The sequence below is a fragment of the Leopardus geoffroyi genome, chromosome B2, assembly GCF_018350155.1.
Source record: "Leopardus geoffroyi isolate Oge1 chromosome B2, O.geoffroyi_Oge1_pat1.0, whole genome shotgun sequence".
Lineage (NCBI taxonomy): Eukaryota > Metazoa > Chordata > Mammalia > Carnivora > Felidae > Leopardus > Leopardus geoffroyi.
Window position 1 is genome coordinate 74,015,499 of NC_059332.1, and position 23,556 is coordinate 74,039,054.

Consider the following 23,556-nt stretch of genomic DNA (forward strand, 5'->3'; position numbering starts at 1 on the left):
CATTTCTTGCAAGTTCCCAGTAGTTTTGATACTGCCAATCTGGAGATCAAACTGAGAACCACTGCCCTATGATTATACTAAAATTTCCCCCTCAGTTTAAGAGAAAAATAAATAACATTTCTCTCCAATAAATTTTACTTTGTACTCAATTCCCTCTTCATCTCCATTCTGCAATTATTTCCTCTACCCCCAGCATCTCCAATCTCTGTATGCACTGACTTCTTCCTTTTGCCTTCTTGATGAGTAGAGCTCTGTTTTTAAAAACACAAAACAAGTGCGCCATCTACCATTTTTCTCATGCATTTACTTATTCACTGCCAAATTTCTAGATAATATATCCTTGCACCAAAACCTCTACATGTTTTTCATTACTGAATCATCTCTGAATTAAGAGTCCCAACAGGGAACAGGTAGCATTCTCAACTTGGGCAAATTATTAATAAACTATAAAAGTATGGGCAGGATGTAGAAAAACTACAATGCACGCTGTAGTAACATGAGCTATAATCAATCAGAGATGGTCCTTTGGAGTTCCTAAATCTGAGTCAGTAACAGGAAACAACACCTCCCAGAATTTGGAGAGAGACTGCCCCATTGGAACAAGCTGCCTCATGGCAGCTATGACATTCTGGTGAGGAGCGTAACCCATAGCAACACCATGGAGGTGGAGACAGGAAAAAAAAATAAAGGTTCATTCTCTTTCCTCTTGTCAATATGCCAATATTATATTGGTGCTCCAAACTGCCTAAAGTTATCAAAATCCAGAAGGAAAATGAGCTGGTTGATAAAGTTCTAGACTTCAACCTCGTAAGACAGAATAGTAGAGAGAAGAACAGAGAATGGATCTGAGGTGAAAATAGTCAAAAACCTTTTGATCTTCACCTATTCTTGTCCTTTATTTAGGTAACAATTTCATTCTTCAACATAGAAAACAAAGTTCTGTAAACTGCCATTTCATAAGATGTTGGTATCAATTCAGTCATATTCTTCTCATTAACACATGGAATAATCTCCAAGATTCTACATGTGTTAGATAAAATACATTTCAACAAATTTAAAAGGTTTGAAACAATACAAAATAGGTTCTCCAAATTTAATAAAACTAAAGGATAAATTCTCAAATATTTTGAAATTAATATACTTTTAAATAATCCATGGTTCAAAAAAATCAAAAGGAAATTAGAAAATATTTTGAACTGAATGAAAATGAAAATACAACATATAAAAATCTATGGAATGTAGGTTAAACAGTGCTAAATGGTAAATTTATAGCTCTAAATGCCTATATTTGGAAAAAAGATATTAAATCAATAAGCTAGGCTTAAACATCTAGAAAAATAGCAGTAAATTAAAGCTAAAGCAAGCAGAAAAAGTGAAAAAATGAAGACCAAGATTAAAACCAATGGAAAAAAAACACAGGAAAAGATCAATAAATCCCAAAGTTGATTCTTTGAATAGATTGACAAAATTAGTATGATCAAGGAAAAAAAGAAAACACAGACTACCAAAATTGAGAATGAAAATGGAGACCTCACCAGCAAGCTTACAGAAATTAAAAGGATTAAAATACTGTGAAGAACTTTGTGCCAACAAACTAGATTTAGATAAAGTCCTAGAGACATAAATTATTGAAACCTACTCAAGATTTAAATAAAAATCTCAGTAGGCCTGTAACATGTAGAGAAATAGAAAACTCAATTAATAATTAAAGATCTTCCCACAAAGAAAAGCCTACATCCAGTTAACTTCACTTGTTAATTCTAGCAAAGATTTAAGTAAGAAATACCAATCATTTATAAACAGTTCCAGAAAACAGAGGAAGGAATACTTTTCAACTCATTTTATGAGGCCATTATTACATGGATTCTAAAGCCAGAATAAGATAACAAAAGAAATGAAAACCACAGACCAATATCCCTCATGAATTATAGAAGCAAAAAACCTCAATCAAGTATTAGTAAACCAAATCCAATGCCTCTTTTGAGGTGCTGTTAATGGTGCATTTCTTGACTACTGGTAAATCACTGAACTGAATATTTTTGTGTTGTGCACTTATCTGTGTTATGGTTCAAGATTTTAAATAAAATACACACAAGAAAGAAAAGAATGCCTAGTCTGTGCCTTCAAAGTATAAGTAGTTTAGTGAAAGATAAAGACTAATAGAAAGACAAAAATAATGGCAAAATATGGCAAATACCCTAAAAAGTATAAAGTGTTAAAAGGAAATGGGAATACAGTTAATCCATGTATATACTATCTTTTGTTTTTCTTTTGGTGGAGTATGGGGAGGAAAAAAAAAACAGGAAAAAGTTTATAAAGAAGCAGAATCTGGGTTGTGTTAATCATGGATAAAGAGAATTTCAACAGGTGAAGAGAAAGAAAAATTTAGGCAGAGATCTGCATGAACAAAGCAAAATCTATTTGGGAGAAATATCAGGTCAAGTTTCGCTCTACCACCACATGTAGAGATTGGGGGAAAAAAAACATCACTGGAAGGCCAAACCGAGGAAATATGCATTTACTTAAAGTGTAAAGGGAGTGACTTAAGTTTTCAAAGAAGAAACAAGACCTATGCTCTGGGGCTATTAGTTTGGGAATAAGTGTATTGGGTTGGACAAGGCAGATGGAGAAAGGGGTAGCAGCTAAAGACTAAAGCAGTGGTTCTTAACCACATTCTCAACCTTTCAGGAGGAGTTAGATCAAAACGATTTTCGTAACATGTCATTTGCCTTTTTCTGTCTCGATCTCTCAAGTTTCCAGATGCTATATGACAAGTGACATTGCAACAGATTGAATGCAGAAGCAGATCAAACCAGGCAACAAAGACCTAAACCTGAAATACTGAGTCATATATTTTTATATGTAAAAACAGAAAATGATTCCAATCTCCTTACTAATTTTGTTTTATAAAAATATTCTCATTAAAAATGTTATTTATGTTTATATATGATGGTTTCTGGTTTTTAAAGGAATTGAATTTTTACAGTTTTGACTTTGAATGCATTAAATACAAATAGATGTAACACATAAACAAAAGCTCTTTGGAATTCTCAATAATTTTTATCAGTATAAACCTTTGGTCCTGAGACCAAAAGGTTTGAGAATTTTTGTAAAGAAAAAAGGACATAAAATGCAGTAGTAGTAAGAATGAAATGGAAAAGATTAAATAAAAGATATTGCAGAGACAGAATCAATAGGAATTGGACAACTGATAAATGTAGGGGTCAAATGGGGAAAGAGAAAAAGTAGAATTGAAGAGTTCAGCCCAAATGACTTAGAAGAATGACAAATTGAGAGATAAGGAAATAGAAAAGATCAGGAAGTTTGGGGGTGTCAAGAATTCAGTTTTGACACAAATGAAATGCCAGCCAAGTAGAGAGATGACATGTAAGAAAATACAATACATAAGGTCTTAAAGATCTAGTTTGATGGTCATGTGGATAGGAAAAACCAGCTTGTTCTGGTATCTTACATAACTGAGCATCACTTCAGGCAAAAAAGATACACAGAAGCATTACCATAAATCTTGGATCACTTGTCCCAATTCCTTGGTAGAAGGTTGTTGTAGTTTGTTCTGAAAACCTCTCTTAAATTGACAATTCTGGAAAGCTTCTTTCTGGATTACATTTATCTTTACTAAGTGCTTTTTTAGATTTTCTCAGTCTTGGTTAAATTGTTACAGACAATTAGCAATTTCTAAGAGGCACAGCTGTAGGGGAATCGGACTGAAAGAAGACCTCATTCTCATTAGTCACTTTCTCTGGAATTCATTTTCTTCAGTTTATCAAATAGAATCTGCAGGGTTAGTCTATTAGGCTTCTTCAGATCTAAAATTTTATGAAACAGCTATTAACACCCTTATGAGCAAACACATATACCCCAACCTCCAAAAGAGTTACAGAACCAACTTAGATATTAATTAGCAATATTTCTCAACTGTCTCTGTCATTTCTATATAGTAGGAAAGTCTTAAATTTGTTTTAAAAGCCATCTCTTCTGAACTTTGAGAGGTCCCAAATCCTAGTATTTTGTCAAAATATTTGACTTTACTTGACTGGTAGAGTTGTCAACTCTGCAAGTTTTCAGGATATTCTTATTTTATACCCCCACCTCCACGTAACCATCACCTTTCCAGGCTAAAGAGTTCTAGGATTGTTTTGGTCCACCTTAAAAACCTCTCCATCCCCTGATCCATTAAATTGTCAATTTCTAGATTTTCTTCACTATTAGGTCTTAAAGTCAAGGGATTAAAGATGAATTATTATAGGCAGAATATTATTTTAGGGGAAAAAAAAGGCTTTCACTTTCCTGGGCTTTTTGGTGGTAAAGTATTAGGTTACTATTTTCACGGAACTGTTTACAGAGTTATAGTGCATAGTAGTGCTTCTCTTTCATTTTACTAGCAAAAGAACTCTTTTTCCCAATGAAATTTCATATAATACCTTATAATACCAAATGGGCCATACAGTCCAGTGCTCTGATGGAGGTTCGTAAAGGTCTAAAGCTCCACAGACTCAGTCAGCCTTTGTCCTTCCTTCACATCCCATCCAACAAAGATCCTTTATGGTGCTTCCTATAGGCAACGTGGAGTACACCATGAAAACCATCCCTTTACAGCATCTTTAAATGTTAAAGATGCCAATAAAGAGCTTCGAATGAAACAAATCCATTACTTCAGAAGACCTCTTTACTGCAGCTTCAATAATATAAAATCCATTTTTTTCAATGTAGTCAAACATAAAACTATTCACAGATGCATCTTAGGAAAACCGCCTTTAAGCAATCAAGGAGTGAATATACAACATCAACTTATTACATCTATTGTATATCAGGTGGAATAATTAATAATTCCTCCTATGGTAGATGTCAATATAGTATATCAAAGACACATTAGCAGTAAAATAGATCGATTATTTTTTATTGCACATTTGCTTACAAATTTACTGTTTTCGGTACAGCTAAATCTCAAGTATTAAGTTAATTTCAGCCATATTTCCATCAACTGAATTACAGCAGTGACTTGCCACTATGTCCCCCTACGATTATGTTTCAGAAACTAGAAGATTAACCTTCCCAATCTGTCTAGTTTACTAGAGCACACATTTAATATTTGTTTTTAAAAAATTTAACCACTCAAAAACAAATAGCATACTGTAAAGAAAACAATGTTTATGTCTATTCATATAACTCAGGCTCAGAGAACTTCTGATTATATAATATTGTAAAGGGTCTTCAAAACTATTCAATTCTTATATGTATAATTAAGCATTTATTTTGGAAAATTTTAACATTTTGAGAAACTGATTCTCTCACAATCAGGCTTTTATAAGGTTTCCCCTCCCCACCAAAAAACAACCCACAATGGCTCCAAATTTTATAAAGGAACCATTATCTTGGACTACATTTCAGAATAGTAATCATATTCTTTTCTCACTGGACTCTGTAGTTTAATGCAGAATGTGCTGTACAAATTGAAAAACTATGGCATTCGAGCAGTCTAAGCTTTAAATAGACCTAGAACATGATAGCCTGATCAAAAAAGACCCAAGAATGGAATCAACTACTGTAGCGAATACAAATTTTGGCCATTAATGGATCAGAAATAATGGCTGATGCTCCTACTTTAAGCTCATCAATATCACATAAAAAAAGAAGAGTGACAACAGACATTTGGCAAAATCTACTTATCTCAAATTCTCATGGAAACTTATTTTTAATGCCTCACTCTTAAATTTTACACTTCAATCACTCGTATTTTTTAAGATTGTTCAGAAGAAATAATTCTACTTAATCTTAACCAGTAAGTTTTTCCTCACACATTTTTACATAAAGTTACTAAAATCACAATTCTGTGGCATTTGTTTTTAATCATACAAACATTAAATACCTAAACTTCAGTAATTATATCCTTTCTTATTCTATCTAGAATGATGTTACCAAATTGTAAGAACTCTTTTCCACAGCTTTTCTTTATAACAATCATGATTTCTGAAAAAATGCATTTCAACTCCACAGCAAATTAGCATCCATGCTTATTCCACATAGGTACTGCTAATGGTCCCTGTGGCGTCCTTTCAATAATGACAAACTCATCAGGGTTTCCAAATGCCTCATAGAAAACCAACAAATCTTGTATCGCATGCTCCTCGATCTGAAAGAAGGGTGGAAAAAAAAAAACAAACAAGACTTGCTTTACTATTTTAGAAGGATTATATTAGCTTCCCAATTTCCTTTTGTGGAAGTACCACTTTTTGTGAATACAATGCAGCAAAACTAGGTATCCTGCTATCCCCTTGGCAAGAAGGATTAAGGCCTAAATTAGAATAATCAGATACCTACCCAGCCTTGAATTTTAATCTTGAGCAGAAAGGAAAAAAACAAAAAAAACAAAAAACAAACAAACAAAAAAAAACACCTGAAAATAGTTGTTGGACTCCATTCATTCCAGTAACTTCAGTGAGATACTGTACAAGTCTTCTAATTCTTGCTTCTAAGCTCTCTGGGGCAACTGTGGGTCTTACCTGTTTCTAAGCCTGGTTCTCAAGTCTTTCAACTAAGTCTGAGGAATTCTAATAACCCTCTAATAGTTTCCCTTTCCCTTAAGTTTGCCAAAGTTGGTATCTGTGGCTTACAACCTAAGAACACTTACTGACACAGAAGCTGGGTGTAGAACTAGATATTGCTAAGTTCGTTATCGATCACTTTTAAAAACTAAAATGGTCTAAAGTATCACCAGTGCTAAAAAAAAAATGAGCTTATGATAATTTGTTCTAAATTAATTATCCTGAATACTTCAACTGATACTTATTGAGTGCCTCAGTTTAATTTTATGTTTACATTTTAATGTAATAAATATATGCCCCTTTGCAATGAAAACAAACATAATTTTAAGACATGTGGATGATATGTAATGTAGTTCTTCCCTAAATTAAGTCCATTATAGGCAACTAACTTACCTGAATCAAAGCCAAGGGTTTTTCTCGACTTCTGATAAGAGCTGCTTCCTGCTGTAGTTCTTCTTCTACAATAGATGCAAAAGTGACGGGGGCTACCATGGAAGGAGCAGTCAATGAAGAAGACAGCCAGGGACTGAAAGAATAGTAACAATGAGTTTTCATTCATCTTCCCAAATTTTGGCATATAAAATCTCCTCTCAAATACTCTTCCACATGTTTTCCCAATGACCTACAATTTAAGGGGACTTGGAAGCTTTTGCATTCTCTTTATAGAATGGTAAGGTGAGAAACAGAAGAAAGGAGAGCTAATACTTTATTTGGATCAGTGCTGTAGAGATAACTTTAGAAAACACCAATAGGTGAGATGGAGCAGAAACAATATAACTAAACAGAAAGGTAACTAAAACTGTGGAGCAGACAGTAGTTAGATAATACATTCTATTCAATATCATACTATTCCCAATGTCTTAATATTATCTTTCAGTGCTAAGCAACAGCGTAGCTTTGAAGGCTCCAAAACTAATCAGTTAGCCTTGGGACTATCCAAAAGTGGTAAATCTGAAATATGGTTGCCTTCTAGTCCTGGAGTACCATGAATGGAACATCTGCAAAACAAATGCCAAAACTAGAGATTAAGACCTCTAGTAATATTAGCAAAACTATTAATAGAAATAAAGAGGTAGAATTACGAATCCCTGAGTCAGGTCAGATTTCCCTTTAAAATTATAAGTAAAAAACAAAACACAAAAAAACTATACTCATAAAATCATGTGTATAAAATACCACAGAGGATGATCTTGCAAGAAATGGTCTATTTTTATAATAATATTCATATAAGCATTTACTATTATCAAACATACATTAGGAAATACAGAAATCTTTGTAAATAAAGTTCCACATTAATAGTTTATGAATAAAAGTGAAAAATTAGCACTGTTTCAAAATACATATAAACAAGATAATTAGCAGCCAAATTCTGTGAGCAACTATTATAGTAAATACTTTGATAAGCCAGGAATTAGAATATAGAGATCATATCTTGTATTTCTATCCTGTAAGAACTCACAAACTAAATGAGGAAAAAAACATATAAAATGACATAGTATAGCAGAAAATAATTTAGTATCTAACAAGGACTATAAAAATCAAAAAAGATTTGGTTAGGGGCACCTGTCGGTTAAGTGTCTGACTTCGGCTCAGATCATAATCTCACAGTTGGTAAGTTTGAGCCCCACGTTGGGCTCTGTGCTGACAGCTCAGAGCCTGGAGCCTGCTTTAGATTCTGTGTCTCCACCTCTCTCTTCCCCTCTCCCCACATCGTGCTCTCTCTCAAAAATAAACATTAAAAACATTTTTTTTTTTTAAACATTTCGTTATTTGAGAGGGCTTCATGGAAAAGACAGTAACGGGGTACAGGATAAGGGGGGTAGGAAGTATTCCTACAAGGGAAAAACTTAACAAAGGTACTACAGAGACTGGCCTAATTGTGGAATTTTACGGCTACAAAGGTACCCTAGAGATTATCTGGATTTATCCAATGCTCTTTTTCAGGAATGAGCAAATGTAGGCCTAGACAGGTTTAAAAGAAAGTCAGAGAATGAACAAACAGGGCCTAAAATATTGACATCTTGATTTGTTTATGCAGTTACTGGGTATGTGTAGCACTATGGTGCTAAAAATCTGACTGATTAAAACTCAGTCCCTCCCCTCAAAAGATTCTGGGAGGAGAGATTTAAAAATCTATCTAAACAATGATGAAAGAACATGAGATAAAACAATTGATACCTGTACCAATATGTACTAAGTAGTATGGATTCACAGGAGAAACTGGTATACCATGGATGAGGGTATATACTGCTGTCTTCACTGAGGAAACTGCATTAAAGCTGAGGAAGGTGGCACTGACACAGGGTTTTTGGTAGTACATATAACATGGAATAGTAAAAGATTCTGGTGGCTTAAGTAAAGGTAAGTTGTTCTTTTCAATAAACAGAATGATAGGCTTAAGAGTTTGGATGCGATTAAAAGGGATATAAAGTTAATAAAATGAACCAGTAGGGCCAGAGTACAAAACGCGCTGAAAGCTAAAATGTTCAAACCTGAAGTGTGGGCAAATAAATTTACTGAGAGTATTTTCATACACATTATCTCATTTAATCTTTGTAATACTCTGTAAAGAAAGCAGCATGTATTATTCCATTACACTGATTAGGAAACTTAGACTCAAAGAATATTACATAATTGCCTTATTCACAGGTTGGGTAAGTAGCAGGGACAGCTGAAAGCTGGTCTTTTTTACTCAGAGTACAGTATGTTTTCCATTATCACAAATGTCTTTTTTCTATTATTCCCCTTAGTTTAGAATACATTCCACTACAAATATCTTCTTATTCTTTAAGGATTGGCTCAAATATCACCTCCTCTCTACTCCTAAAGCACTTCAACTACTATTACAGAACTTTACACAGTGTTGTTATTATTTACACGCCTGCCTTAACTGCTAGACTAGTCTCTCAAGGTACACACTGTGCCTCATTCATGTTTGTCTCTCAGTGTCCAGCAGGACATGTGGAACACAGTCATTTGTAAAAATATAATTAGGAATAATGAACTGAATCAGAAAGCCAAAGGATTTTAAGTATGAGATAAAAACTACAAAATAAATAGAAAAAATTCTACATTCTGATGGAATAAAGAGGTACCTTAAAGACTAAATGCAAATTCCCATGGTTAAGTTCCTGGAAAGGTTCTTAGGAAAAAAAAAAGTCCTAAAGTCAATAAAGTCAGTCCAAGACTGGAGATTAGAGGCCTTCTAGGGCCACTGAAGCATAGCATGGAATAAACACAGATAATGACTTAAGTGGTGCTCAAAACTCCCTCTGGTATCTGGGGATCAGCTAAAAGTGTTAGACACTTGCAAAGAAATGGAAAAATATTGTGTAATCAATTATTATTCAATTAAGTAAGAAGCAACAGCTACAAACTGTCTGTGAAAATGCTATGATACTGGCTAAAACAAATTGAGTATCAGGACTACACTATCTTATACAGGCCTTATTAAATCAAAGTTAGGCAAATCAGAGCTTAAGTATAACAACTCACCTGTATAACAGATTTTATAACACATAAAGTACTTTCATATACATCATCAGATATAAGCCCTATAATAAACCTGTATGACAGGCATTATTGTTCTCATTTCATGTGATAAAACTGGTTCAGGAGAGGTTCACAGAGGGCTACTATGTTAGACTGAAACTCAAATCTGTTTTATAAGATGGTAATCCCAGAAGTCTTTCCATTAATGGTTTTTCAATGGATAAATTTACCCAAACAACTGCAAGTCCATGAAAATTTCATCTTAGAATGAAGCAAAACTGTTAAACAGAGCTCTGATTAAACAAATATCAAAACATGCTAAGTTTCCAGATAATAAACACAACATTATTAAGCTTTAGGTATTTGCAAAACAGACATCTCAATAGACAATCTATAAAATTTAGCCTTTTGAAAATAAAAGCAACATTGAAAGGCTGGCTAAAATAAAATCTTCTTTCAGAGATTTTTGTTCAAAGAACGTTAATCTTGCCAAATTTAGACTTTGAGAATAAATTACTTCTTACTCATACAGTTAAAAAAATTCTGTATTAGCTTAATTATAAAGATTTTTATGTAAGTTTAGAGCTGATGTAACAGTTTTTATCTCACTAGTTTTCCTAACCAATAAGAAACACGAGATCAGTTTCTGCCCAGAATTACGTAAGGGGGTGTTTAAGGGAAAGGAATATGAAAGAACGCACAAGTAACAATAAACATAAATTACATAAACCTCTTTTCTACATTTTAAAATCCCCAAATAACATTGCCATTCCTAGATTTCTCTAGCCTCGGGGGAAAAAAAAAATCACAGTTTCTACAATTAAAACAAGATGTAGGATTTGAGGAATTTCCTAAGATGAGTTCCATCATCCCTGCCATGAAAATTCCCTAAAGAATCATAGCATTTCTGCTTCTTGCCATAACACTGTTTCCTCTATTTACAGTACCCCCTCTCCTCTCTTCTTTTAAAAACCCCATCCTACGTTCAAAAGCTTGTGGCAATGCAAATAGATCAATATTTTTCTAATACTATTCATATGGCCATACATATAATGGTCAAATATTTGGCACTGAATAAGAAAAGTGTTTATGAACTAAACACATCTCCAGCCCATGGCCATTTCTTCCCCTTCTCTGAACCACTCATCTATCACTTAAATCATATATTGCCTTGTGACTTCATATTATTATACTGTACTCCAATTTCATTCCTGACCTTTAATTTAACTCCCATGTAGTGCCTATATAGACTTACCAAGTAGATTTCAAATACATTTAAGGGACTAGGCCTGTATATAACACTTTTATATATACACATAATAGAGGCTAGCAGAATGTTGTGCATATATAATTTGGTGAATTAATATTTTACTTCACCTGTTTTATTATTTCCTTTTTAAAAAGCTCACTTATGGTTACACATTTTCTGTGATGAAATTAAAAAATGAAAGTCAAGCTATTTTACTTGTTAGTGATCAGATAAAACACAGTGCTCAGTGATAACTTACAGCTATTTAAAACATTAACTTCCACTTACCAAACAGTCAAGCTATGGATGGCATGACACTATTATACACTCCTTTACAATTTCCAAACCAGTGTAACAGCAGATGCCACTTTTCACAATTAAGAGCCTTGATGTTATAGCACACTCTAGTGATCAACTATGAAACCACAGATCCTCCATATTTTGAGTTCTATGACAAATAAAGACTTATCCAAAGAAAATAAAATTTCAATCTACAGCATTAATATTCAAAATGTAAAATTATTACAAAAATGAACTTAATGTTCGTATCTTACAACTTATACACCTAAGGCACATAACTCACTCATTAGAAACAAATGTTACTTGAAACAGCTACAATTTTACCTCATTTATTCATCTTATTCTCACTGAGCACTTACTACATGCTAGAAAATAAGCGTTGGTAATTCAGTAAGGAGCAGCGATCAAACTTCTCTCATTGAGATGACTCTCCTCTCCTATGCTTTCATTGAATATATAGTTGGATATAAAAACATTAAAATACTTGTAGGTGAAAACACTGAACAATGAATCACACTAATAACAACTGTGGAAAGTGTGATGAATAAGAAATGCTATGGGAACACATAGAAAACTGACGCAGGAAGGGAAATCTGACTTCTCCGTAGAATATGACTGAATAGAGACTGAAAGAAGAATCAGAGTCAACTAGTCAAAGGGTAGGCAGGTGGCCAGAAATAAATGGCATTTGAGAAGAGAACTAGAATACAGAGATGTTAAAAGAGAAAGATAAGAGGTTGGCAGGAGCCAGACTATGTAGGCCTTAAAGGCCATATACAGATTCTAGCTTTCACCCTGCATTTCAGTAAAGAATATACTGGCTCAATATACTGGAGGAATGTAAGAAAAGCCATGGCAAGTACCAGTTAGGCTACTCAGGTGGCCCAAGTGAAAGATCACAGTAATATGAACGAGGGAGAGAACAGTGAAGACAAAAAGTACTATATGATCTGATAAATTTTCAAGATCTAAAAATGACATGTCCTAATGGTAGACTAGATATTGGTCAGGAAAATAGAATGTTAAAGACTTGCAAATGCCATTTACCAAGGAAGAAAACTCAGGAAGAATGGGCTTTTTAAAAGAGAACTTTTGTCTTAATTTTAAGCTAAGTATTATGATATACCTTTTTGTTTCCAACTAACCATAAAATATTCCATTCTTCTCATTAAGAACTGGACTTTATATATGCATTTTTTATTTGAAATAGAATTGACAATGTCATCTTAGCTTTAGGTGTACAACTGTAATTCAACAGTTGTATACATTATGCTATGCTTAACCACAGTAAGTGTAGTCACCATCTGTCACCATACAACATTATTACATATTATTGGCTATATTCCCTATGCTGTACTTTTCATCCCCATGACTTACTTATTTTATAACCCCAAGTTTATACCTCTTAGTCTCCTTCACTTATTTTGACCATCCTCCCAACCCTCTCCCCTCTGGCAACCACCAATCCATTCTTTGTATTTATGTCTCTGTTTTTGCTTGTTTCTTTTGCTTTCTTAGATTCTGCTTATAAATGAAATGATATGGTATTTTTCTTTCTCTGACTTATTTCACTTAGCATAGTACTCTCTAGGTCCATCCATATTGTCACAAATGGCAAGATCTCATTTTTCTTTATGGCTAAGTAATATTCCATCACACACACACACACACACACACACACACACACACACAAATATCTTCTTTATTAATCTATCAATGGACATTTATGCTGCTTCAATACCTAGCTATTGTAAAAAATGCTACAATAAATATAGGGGTGCATATATCTTTTTGAAATAATATTCCTGTTATCTTTGGGTAAACCAAGAAGAAAAAATCTGGAAAATTTTTGGAAGAAAAATCAGGGAAGGGGATGTTTTTTGTATATATTTAAAAAAAATTTTTTTAACGTTTTATTTATTTTTGAGACACCGAGAGACAGAGCATGATCAGGGGAGGGGCAGAGAGAGAGGCAGACAGAATCCGAAGCAGGCTCCAGGCTCCAAGCTGTCAGCACAGAGCCTGAGGCGGGGCTTGAACTCACAGTTTGTGAGATCATGACCCGAGCCAAAGTCGGACGCTTAACCGGCTGAGCCACCCAGGCGCCCCATGTTTTTTCTATATTTTTGTTTGATTTTATGAAAGGGGTATGAGAAAAACGTTTGGTTTTGGACATAAAGTTTACAGTATTTCAGAACATCTAAGTGGGATGAAGATATCAAGAAGACAGTTAAATAAGTCTGAAGCTCAGATGATAGTTGTGGGCAGGTGATAAAATTTTTGAATCTTTATAGCTAATAACTGAAGATAGAAGCTCATGAAATAGTGTAGAAAGAATATAAAGTGAAATGAGAGGATGACCTGTAATTGAACTTCAAGTAGAATGAGTCATAAAAAAAAAGTTCATGGTTTTGGCAATATGGAGGTCACTGCTGAACTTCACCTCAACTGTTTCAGTTTAGTAATGGGACTGGAAGCCAGACTGGATTAAGAAGTGATTGGGAGCTGACAGCCCTTTTGAGAAATCTGGCTGTGAAGGGAGTAAGGGATTGGTAATGATAGGACAACTGTTAGAAGAAAGTGTGGGAGATGACTGAGGGATTGATTACCTCACCCAGACCACAAGAGAGAGATTTGAGCATATTCAAAACCAGATGGGAGGTATCTACCTAAAAGGAAAAAGGCTGAATATCCACAAGAAAAGAAAGGGATAATTAGCAGCTTAAGGCTTTTGAAGTGGAAAGGAGTTAAGATGCCAGCACAGGTACAAATACTAACCTTAGATAGGAAAATTAACTCTTCCAGTGCAAAACAAGAAAGGAGGAAAAAAAAAAAAAAAAGAATACATGCAGATTTGTGTTTCATATTAAGAAAATAAGGAAGTTACATGTCTTTCTATTTAAAAGTGGGTCTACATCACTCATCACACAATTTACAAAAACCAATGGTATTCTTATTTCTTTTTATTATTGAAAAAGACTATATTCAGTTTTTAAAAGTATTATGATATAGGATCATTACTGAGTATAACAAAAGCCAACTTAAAATTTTTAAAAACCTGGGATTGAAAAACATGAGAGATAATGATTTAAAACATCTGTTTAGAACTTGTAAACATACACATTTATGAAATATATAAACAAATGCATGTGTATGTGTACAATGGCATTCAAATGAAGTTGAAAATAAACACTTTTACTGTGAGAACTTAAGAGACTGTTACTTATGAATGGAATAAAATGTCCTTCCCTCAACATTGTTAAGAAAACACCTTATAAATACTGAATAGTTTGTCATTTTCAGTGTACAATAAAATGTTCACCAAACATTTGTTGGTATTTTTTTTCTGAAATACATTTTTAAAACTAAAAATATACAAATACTTTTAATACACTGAAGATCATTGGCATGTTAACTTCTATTGCCAGGTTCATTCATTCTTACATCAAGAATAAAATTTCTTCTGTCATCTTTGTTTAAGTGAACTGTGCTCTTAAAGAATCTGTGAGTTGATTTTTATATCATTTATAACTACTTATTTCAGTCAAGATTTTCTTAATATTAGAGAATTAAAATATGCTTTGTACACTGAATTGTGTAAGGTTTTTCTTCTCTTTTGGACTGTGTTCTAAATAGGCAGGGGCTATGTTAATTTTATCACTGTAACTCTAGTACCTAGCATGTCTGATAGAGAGCAGATAAGTCATTAAATATTTGCCAATTTTAAGACTACATATGTCTTACATCACACCCAATTCTGTATTTATGACCCTAACAAACCAGCCTTAATATTCTTTTTCCTAAGTAAGCATATAAAACGTTTATCTGTTTCATATGTTAGAGTTACATTTAAGATTTTTATTTTAAAATCATGTTCTAATAAAAGTTTTCATAAAGATAGGAAGAGAGAACAACTGATTTTTTCAGATTCTTTCTGATCCCTGATTTTCCATATTGTAAGTAAATGGCTCAAGATCTTTGGTCCCAAATATACATTATCTATAATAAGGCAGTCAGTCACGACATAAACTACAAAAATAGTTTAAAGAGTTCATCTAAACCAGTAGTTTCCAATGTTGTTAGAAGACTTTGACAGTTCTTCAGGAGCTGCTTGTAAGGTAGATATGATAAGGTTAAACTAGTAATGGTTCCCACATCCCTCTTCTTGATTCAATCAGCAAAACATATTTGATAACATTGGAATTGGACATAAGATTTCATTTAATAAAAGGGTTTAGGGGGAAAAAGGCTTAACAAATAGTGAAAAAAGGTTTATCATTACCTAAAACAATATTAATCTGGTCACAGCTGACATTTTTAATTATGTTTTTGTTTTGTCTAAAATACTTTAGGGATTAATATCTTTAGGAGATGTCATATTAGCAAAAATAAGAAAAAAAAATTCCATTTAGTCAACCAACTTGAAACACAGTTCTTTCTTCCAACACAGGACTATCTAATGCTCTAAGAATGTTCCTTTTTGTACAGTGATTAAGAGAATTTACATACCATGGCAAAGAAGCTATTTTTATTAGAAAATTGCTTTTAAATTATGCTTAGATTTTCATGTTCCATGTAAGCATTTAAAATACGAAACCTCTTTTAAAATACATTGGACCTTTCAACAAGAGCCAAATTATGGAGAGAACCTAAATGTCCATCAACTGATGAATGGATAAAGAAGTTGTGGTTTATATATACAATGGAATACTACTTGGCAATGAGAAAGAATGAAATGTGGCCTTTTGTAGCAACATGGATGGAACTGGAGAGTGTGATGCTAAGTGAAATAAGTCATACAGAGAAAGACAGATACCATATGTTTTCACTCTTATGTGGATCCTGAGAAACTTAACAGAAGACTATGGAGGAGGGGAAGGGGGAAAAAAAAAGTTAGAGGAAAGGAGGCAAACCATAAGAGACTCTTAAAAACTGAGAATAAACTGAGGGTTGATGGGGGTGGGAGGGAAGAGAAAGTGGGTGATGGGAATTGAGGAGGGCACCTGTTGGGATGAGCACTGGGTGTTGTATGGAAACCAATTTGACAAATTCCAAATTAAAAAATTAAATAAGATGTATATACAAAAATAAATAAAATACAATGGACTTTAAAAACTTGTATCAAAAATAGCTAGAGAAAAAACTGGAAACACCCAAAGGTCCATCATCTGTTTTATATCTACATAATGAACTACTACTCAGCAATAAAATGGAATGAACTATTGATACACACAGCAACATGGATGAATCAAAAACTACATACTGAATGATCCTACAGGTATAAAACTAGAATATACAAGGTGGTCTATACTGACACAAGCAAGTTAGTAGCTGCCTAGAGAGCAAAATGGGGTAGGGAGGAAGAAATTACAAAGGGGCATGAGGAAACTTCTAAGAATGATGGTTATATTCACTGTTTTGAGTGTACCTGGTGATGGTTTCACAGGTACATGTGCCAAAACATCAAATTAAATACTTTAAATATATACAAGCTTACTATAAGACAATTCTACCAAAATAAAGCCTCAAAAAAAAGACATGTTAATTTTCAGTGTAAAAGAATGTGTAAAAATCCGCCTGATAAATTTTTAAAGATTTCAGAATGTGAAACTACCATAGAATTTTTTAAGGTAGAAAATGTATAAGTTTAACTTATTACCTTTCAACTTTTGGAGACTGGGAATTTTCTATTCCTTTAAAACAAACTTTTTTGACATGATCTCCTGAACTGTGACCAGTAATAGATTTTTTTTCTTCTACTAAGAAATCCCGGAATGACTTAGATGAAACTGAATGTAGAGAAGATGCCCTGCAAAAGACAAAAGATCATGTTAAGACATCCATTTTTTAAAAGGTCAGTGCTAGAAATCACAATGGTAGAATGGGGAAAATGTACACCAAAAATTTTACAATATTATGTAATTAGTTTTTAAGGTGATGCTGGGTTCTTGCTGTCAGTTGTGAACTAATCAAAATGATGTGATTTAAAAAAAAAAAAACAATGGAGACCAACACTGAAGATAACCCAGATGTTGAAATTAACAATGATATTAAAAACAAGTATTATAACTATGCCTAAGGCAACAATAAAAAAATGTGCAGAATAAGTTAAGAATAAGCCCAGAGAAAAATAAATTAAAGAATAAGCCCAGAGAAAAACTATGAAAAAGAATAAAACAGAAATTCAAGAACTTTTAATTCAATATTTAAAAAACAAAATTCACTGGTGAAGGTAACAGCCGATTAGAAAAGAGTCAGTAAAACTGAAGATAAAGCAATACAAAATTTTGAATCTAAACAGAGGGAAGACTGAAAAAATTTCCACCATGGTGACTTAGATAATATCGAAAGGTCTACCATAAATATAAGTGGGAGTCCCAGAAGGAGAGGTGAGAAATATGGCTGACAAAAATATTCAAAGAAACAATGCCCAAGCATTCCCCAAATCTGGTAGAAGATACAAATTTAAAGATTGAAGAATTTTAGCAAACCCCAAAGATCAATCTAAAGAAAACCATACTTAGGCACATGAGCAAACTGCTGAAAACCAAAGATCAAAAGAAAATCTTGAAAGCATCCACAGAAATACAACACAGTATGAAAACACTTAGATTATTAGAAACAAGGATAGCCAAAAGACAGTAGAACAACATCTTTAATATGAGGAAAGTAAGGAAGAAATCTATCCATCCAGTTCTCTATATGAGTGAACCTGGACAAGGATCCTTTCCCAAGTCAGGCTCTGAAATGATTACAGTCCTCGTTGAACTCTGATTGCAGCAATGTGAGACTTGAGCCAGGGGCACCCATAAGCAATAACTCTGTGAAGCCATATCCAGAGGATATGAGACAATAGGACCCAAAGGAACTATGAGACAATAAACACTGGTTGTTTTAAGTCATTATTTAGGGATAATTTGTTACAAAGCAATAGATAATACAAGATACTACTGGAATTAAAAAGATGATAAAGATTATAATAACTTTGTGCAAATAAATTTGACAACTTACATAAAATGGACAAATATCTTGAAAATACAATTTATCAAAGATAAGAAATAAAAAAATATATAGACCTAGCTCTATTTAAAAAATTGAATAATCCTGCAGTTTTTTTATCGTAGAAATTGACAAATTGATTTTAAAATTTATATGAGAATCCAAAAAAAATTAGATTTGTCCAAGTATTCTTAAAGAAATACAAAGCTGGAAGAAGATAAAACAAGTCACAGGAATCAAGACAGAGTGGTACTGACATAAGGATTAACAGATCAATGGAAAAGAACAGAGAGCTTACATATAGAACCTCATATATACAGTCCTTCTACTTTCACTAATTAAATTACCAAAGCAATTCAGTGGTGAAAGTAATTATCTATAATAAACAAATGGTTTATAAAAGAAACTTTTACCTTTATCTCACACCATATCCCCAAATTAATTCAAGATGGATCATATATCTAATGTAAAAGCTAAGTATCCTAGAAGAAAACAGACGACTATAACTTGGTGGTAGGACTTATATAGGAATAAACATCAAATACAGAAATGATGAATTAGACTTAATGAAAATTAAAACTTCTCATCAGAAGATATTAAGAAAACAGAAAACATTTGCAAAACACATATGTGACAAATGACTTGTATCCAGACCATAAAAAGAACTCCTGGAACTCAAAACTTAAAAACACAAATAATAAAAGTCAAGGGAATTTCAAAAAGCAAAAAGGATTTGAATGTACACTTCACAAAGAAAGTATGCTAATGATGAATAAACACATAAAAAGTACTCAGTATTCACCAGGGAAACACAAAACCTCAATGACAGGCTGCTACACACCTACCAGAATGGGTCAAATTAGTTGACAATATCAATGCTGGCAAGAATATGAAATAACCAATACTCTCATACATTGTTGCTGGGAGGATAAAATGGTACCACAGTGCTGTGGGGAAAGGACTGGCAATTTTGTAATAAGTAAACATGTATCTTCTGTATAATCCAGCAATTCTCCCTGGTATTTATACAAAAGAAATTAAAATATATGTCTATTAAAAGGCCTACACAAGAATGTTCAAACAGCAGCTTTATTCACAATAGCCAAAAACTGGAAATAGTCCAGGTGTCCATCAACAGGAATAAATACAAACTGTGGTATATTCATACCTTGGAATACTACCGAGTAATAAAAGGGAATAAACTATTGGTTCACACAACCCAGATAAATCTGAAAAACATGCTGAATGAAAGAAAAAATACGCTGAATGAAAACAGAAAAAAGTATATTATGTTTTGTTCTCACATAAACTTCTAGAATGGGCAAAACTAATCTGTGGTCAAAAAAGAAAAATCACCACAGTGGTTGACATTGATATGGAGAAGGGACCAGGATGAAAAAGAACTTTTTGAAGAAATCTTTCAGCGATAATGGTAATGCCCAGCAATTTATTAAATAAAGATAATAAACAATGACCAAGTGAGGTTTCTTTCTCCTGGAATGCAAGGGTGATCTAACACTCACAGGATAAAAGAGAAAAATCCTATAGAAAAGTCCTATGATCTGAAATATGACATATTTAGGGATAAAATTAACAAAACACAGATAGGCATGGTCTATACACTGAAGACTATAAAAAATTGCTAAGAGAAACTAAGGAAGATCTAAAAGATATTACATGGTTCATGATTGGGAGACTCAATATCGTAAACTGTCAATCCAATTCATCTACAAACCCAAAACAATACCTAAAAAATACTAGTAGGCATTTTTGATAAACTAATCTAAGAGTTATACAAACATGGAAAAATTTAAATTAGAAAAAATAATTTTGTATAAAAAGAACAAAGCCAAAGAAATTATACTATCTGATTTCAATATTTACAAAAGCTATCATTATCAAGTCAGTATGATATGGGCTTAAGAATATATACATGTAGATCAAATGGAACTCAATAGGAGTCCAGAATTAGACTGACACATATATGGTCAACTGATTTCCAGCAAAAGTGCCAAGTAATAAAATGAGGAGAGGACAATCTTTTCAACAAATTGTGCTGGAACAACTAGATACCTGGTGAGGAAAAAAAAAAAAAAAAAGGCGGGGGGAAAACAAAAACCTTGGGCTCTATCTTACCCTATATATAAAAATAAATTTGAATCATAAACCCAATCATAAAAGCTAAACTTATAAAACATCTAGATCAAAACAAAAACAAAATTTTTGTAACCTTAGTCGAAGACACAAAAAGCCCTAACATCAAATAACAACAAAAAACTGATGCAATGCATTTTATCAAAATGCAGAACTTCTGCTCCTCAAAAGATAATGTTAAGAAAATGAAAAGCTAAACTACAGAGTGGAAGAAAATATTCACAAAACATCTATATCTAACAAAGGTCTTACTTCCAGAATATAAAACTCTAACAGTACTATATTAAGAAAATAAACAGCCCAATTTATAAGGCAAAAATCTGAAAATGCATCCCAAAGATATGAAAATGGCCAATAAGCCCCTGAGAAATGTAAAATAAACCACATCTACCAGAATAGCCAAAATTAAAAAGATTAAGTGTACCAAGTGTTGGATAGGGTATGGAACAACAGGAATTCTCACATACTACTGGCAGAAATGTAAAATACGACCATTCTGGAACACCTGGTGATTTTCTGATAAAGTCTAACATTCACTTAATATATGACCCAGCAATTTCAACCCTAAGTAAATAAAAATACAGGTCTATTAAGACTTGGATATAACTTTTTTTTTCATAAAAACAAACTGGAAACCCAGTATTTCTCAACAAGAAAGGAAGAAATTACAGATACATGCAACAACATGGATGAATCTCCAAAACTTAAGTTGAATGAAGGAAACAGAATATACTGGACTTCTACCATTTATATAAAGTTCGAGAGCAGGCGAAAACTAAGTTATAGTGACAGAAATTTCATCAGTGGTGGCATGGGAGGAGGGTAGAGAGTGACTAAGAAAAGGTATTTGGATGATGGACATATTTTTAAAATTTTTCATTGGGATGATGAATATACAGATGTAAATACATTTGCCAAAACTTCTATATACAAAGTTAGTTCGTTTACTGTATTTAAATTATACCTTGATAACGTTACTAAAAAAAGAACAGAATAGAAAAGGAAATCTCCACTCCTTCCCAAAAGACTAAAATAAAGTTAAAAAATTCCAAGTTTTGGTAAAGAGGTGGAGAAAGAACAACTCATAGACCACTGATGAGAATGTTTTGTGATATTCACTAAAAATGAATACATGCATATCCTATGACCCAGTTATTCCTAGTATATACCCAATAGAAATGCAACTGTATGTATACCAATGACATGAACTAGAATATCTATAGCAGAACCGATCCTAATAGTAAAAAAAGGAGGATACTCAAATGCTAACAAAAATTGAATGAATATTTACACAATGGATATTAGTACTCATCAAAATATGAATGAGTTTCATAAATATAACATTGAACAAAGGAACACAATTCTACTTAAATATATTAAAAGAAAACCTATGGAAAGAAAAGTCAGAGGAGAGTGGATGATAAAAAAGATAGTGGGGTTGGTGGCTGGGGAGGGGGCATGGCAGGGTGGCAGGAGGGGACTAGATACTAGTAATGTTACTTCTTGATTTGAATTCTGAGTGCGCAAGATGTGTTCAGTTTGTGAAAATTCAACCTATACACTTGTGATAACTGCACTTTTAAGTGTATATAATGTTTTAATAAAAACTTACTTAAAATGTAAACCTAATTTTACATGGATAAAATAGAAATAAAAATTAAGTTGACCCTAAATACACAAAATTAATCACACTCACTATAGGTATAATACTTTGATAATTAAAAGTAGAATGTATTTTAGAATAATATTCACCAAAAACAGGCAAAAATTTAATCATCTATACAGACCAAGTGAGCTTTCAAAGATCTCATACTCAGATTTTTATGATATCAGAATCTCTTAATAATCAATGCTTTATTTTACTATCAGTACAAAAGCAATTTGCAGGATAACAGTCAGGATTAGGCACACAGCCTCTGTTGCTAGACTTCCTGGGTTCAAATTTTGGCTCTGACCTTCATAAGTTAACCTTTGTGCTTCAGTTTCCTCATCAATAATATGAGGATACAAATACCATCTCCATCATGATAATGTTTGAGAATCAAATGTTAATTTATGGAAAAATACTTAAAATAGTACCTGTTACAGAGAAATGCTATGTAAGTCTTACTATCCATAATTTTCATAGCATTTAACCAAACTGTGATTTAAGAGATAAAGAAGACAATGAGAACAAAGAAGTTTTGACACGAAGAAATATAATCAGTTATAATAGGCTTAGTATTTTACTAAAGTCTGACTGAGAAAAATTAAAAAGATAACCCTTACTTATTATTTTGTACACTAGATCTACACCATATTCTTGGCATCATTTTCAGAATCCTTAACATTAGATAGTCAAAATTCTCAGCAATAATAATGTAAACAATTTCCAGGACTAAGTTATTTTTTTTTTTTTCTATTTTCTTTACTCAGAAAACAAAGTGGCCATGTCAATAAGTGAATACAAATGCTAACTGGATAATTCTCCCAAAAGTTAAACTCATACTTGGAAGAAACCTTAAAATCCATACCTAGATTAAGTTCATAAACTATTTGAGGTAGTCCATAAAAAAGTGAGGACTTCTAAAATCCTGTATCTTGTCTGAATAACTCATTTGTACCTGAATCTGACCTAATTACCAAATTATATTTGTAAAACACTTTAACGTGCATCCTGTCATTTAATTCTTACAATAACAATCCTGAAAGATAAGCATTTTTATCATCTCCTATGTTTAAAAGAAGAGTATAACCAAAGTGCAGGGATCACGAGAGATAAGGCAGAACCAGTTCTTAATGATGGAACCCATCCTTGCC

At 32.9% G+C, this 23,556-nt stretch overlaps 1 protein-coding gene across 4 annotated transcripts in view; it reads right to left on the reverse strand.

Annotated features, from left to right (window-relative positions):
- Window positions 1-4,902: 4,902 nt before the first annotated feature.
- Window positions 4,903-23,556, reverse strand: part of IBTK (inhibitor of Bruton tyrosine kinase) — a 90,748-nt gene continuing 72,094 nt past the window's right edge. For all 4 annotated transcript variants that reach the window (XM_045498881.1, XM_045498883.1, XM_045498882.1 and 1 more), the window contains exons 26-28: window positions 17,264-17,413; window positions 6,957-7,089; window positions 4,903-6,151 (exon numbers count right to left, since the gene is read on the reverse strand). In XM_045498881.1, coding sequence (XP_045354837.1) covers window positions 6,020-6,151; window positions 6,957-7,089; window positions 17,264-17,413 — 415 coding nt within the window. In that variant the 3' untranslated portion in view covers window positions 4,903-6,019. The remainder of the gene's footprint in view (window positions 6,152-6,956; window positions 7,090-17,263; window positions 17,414-23,556) is intronic.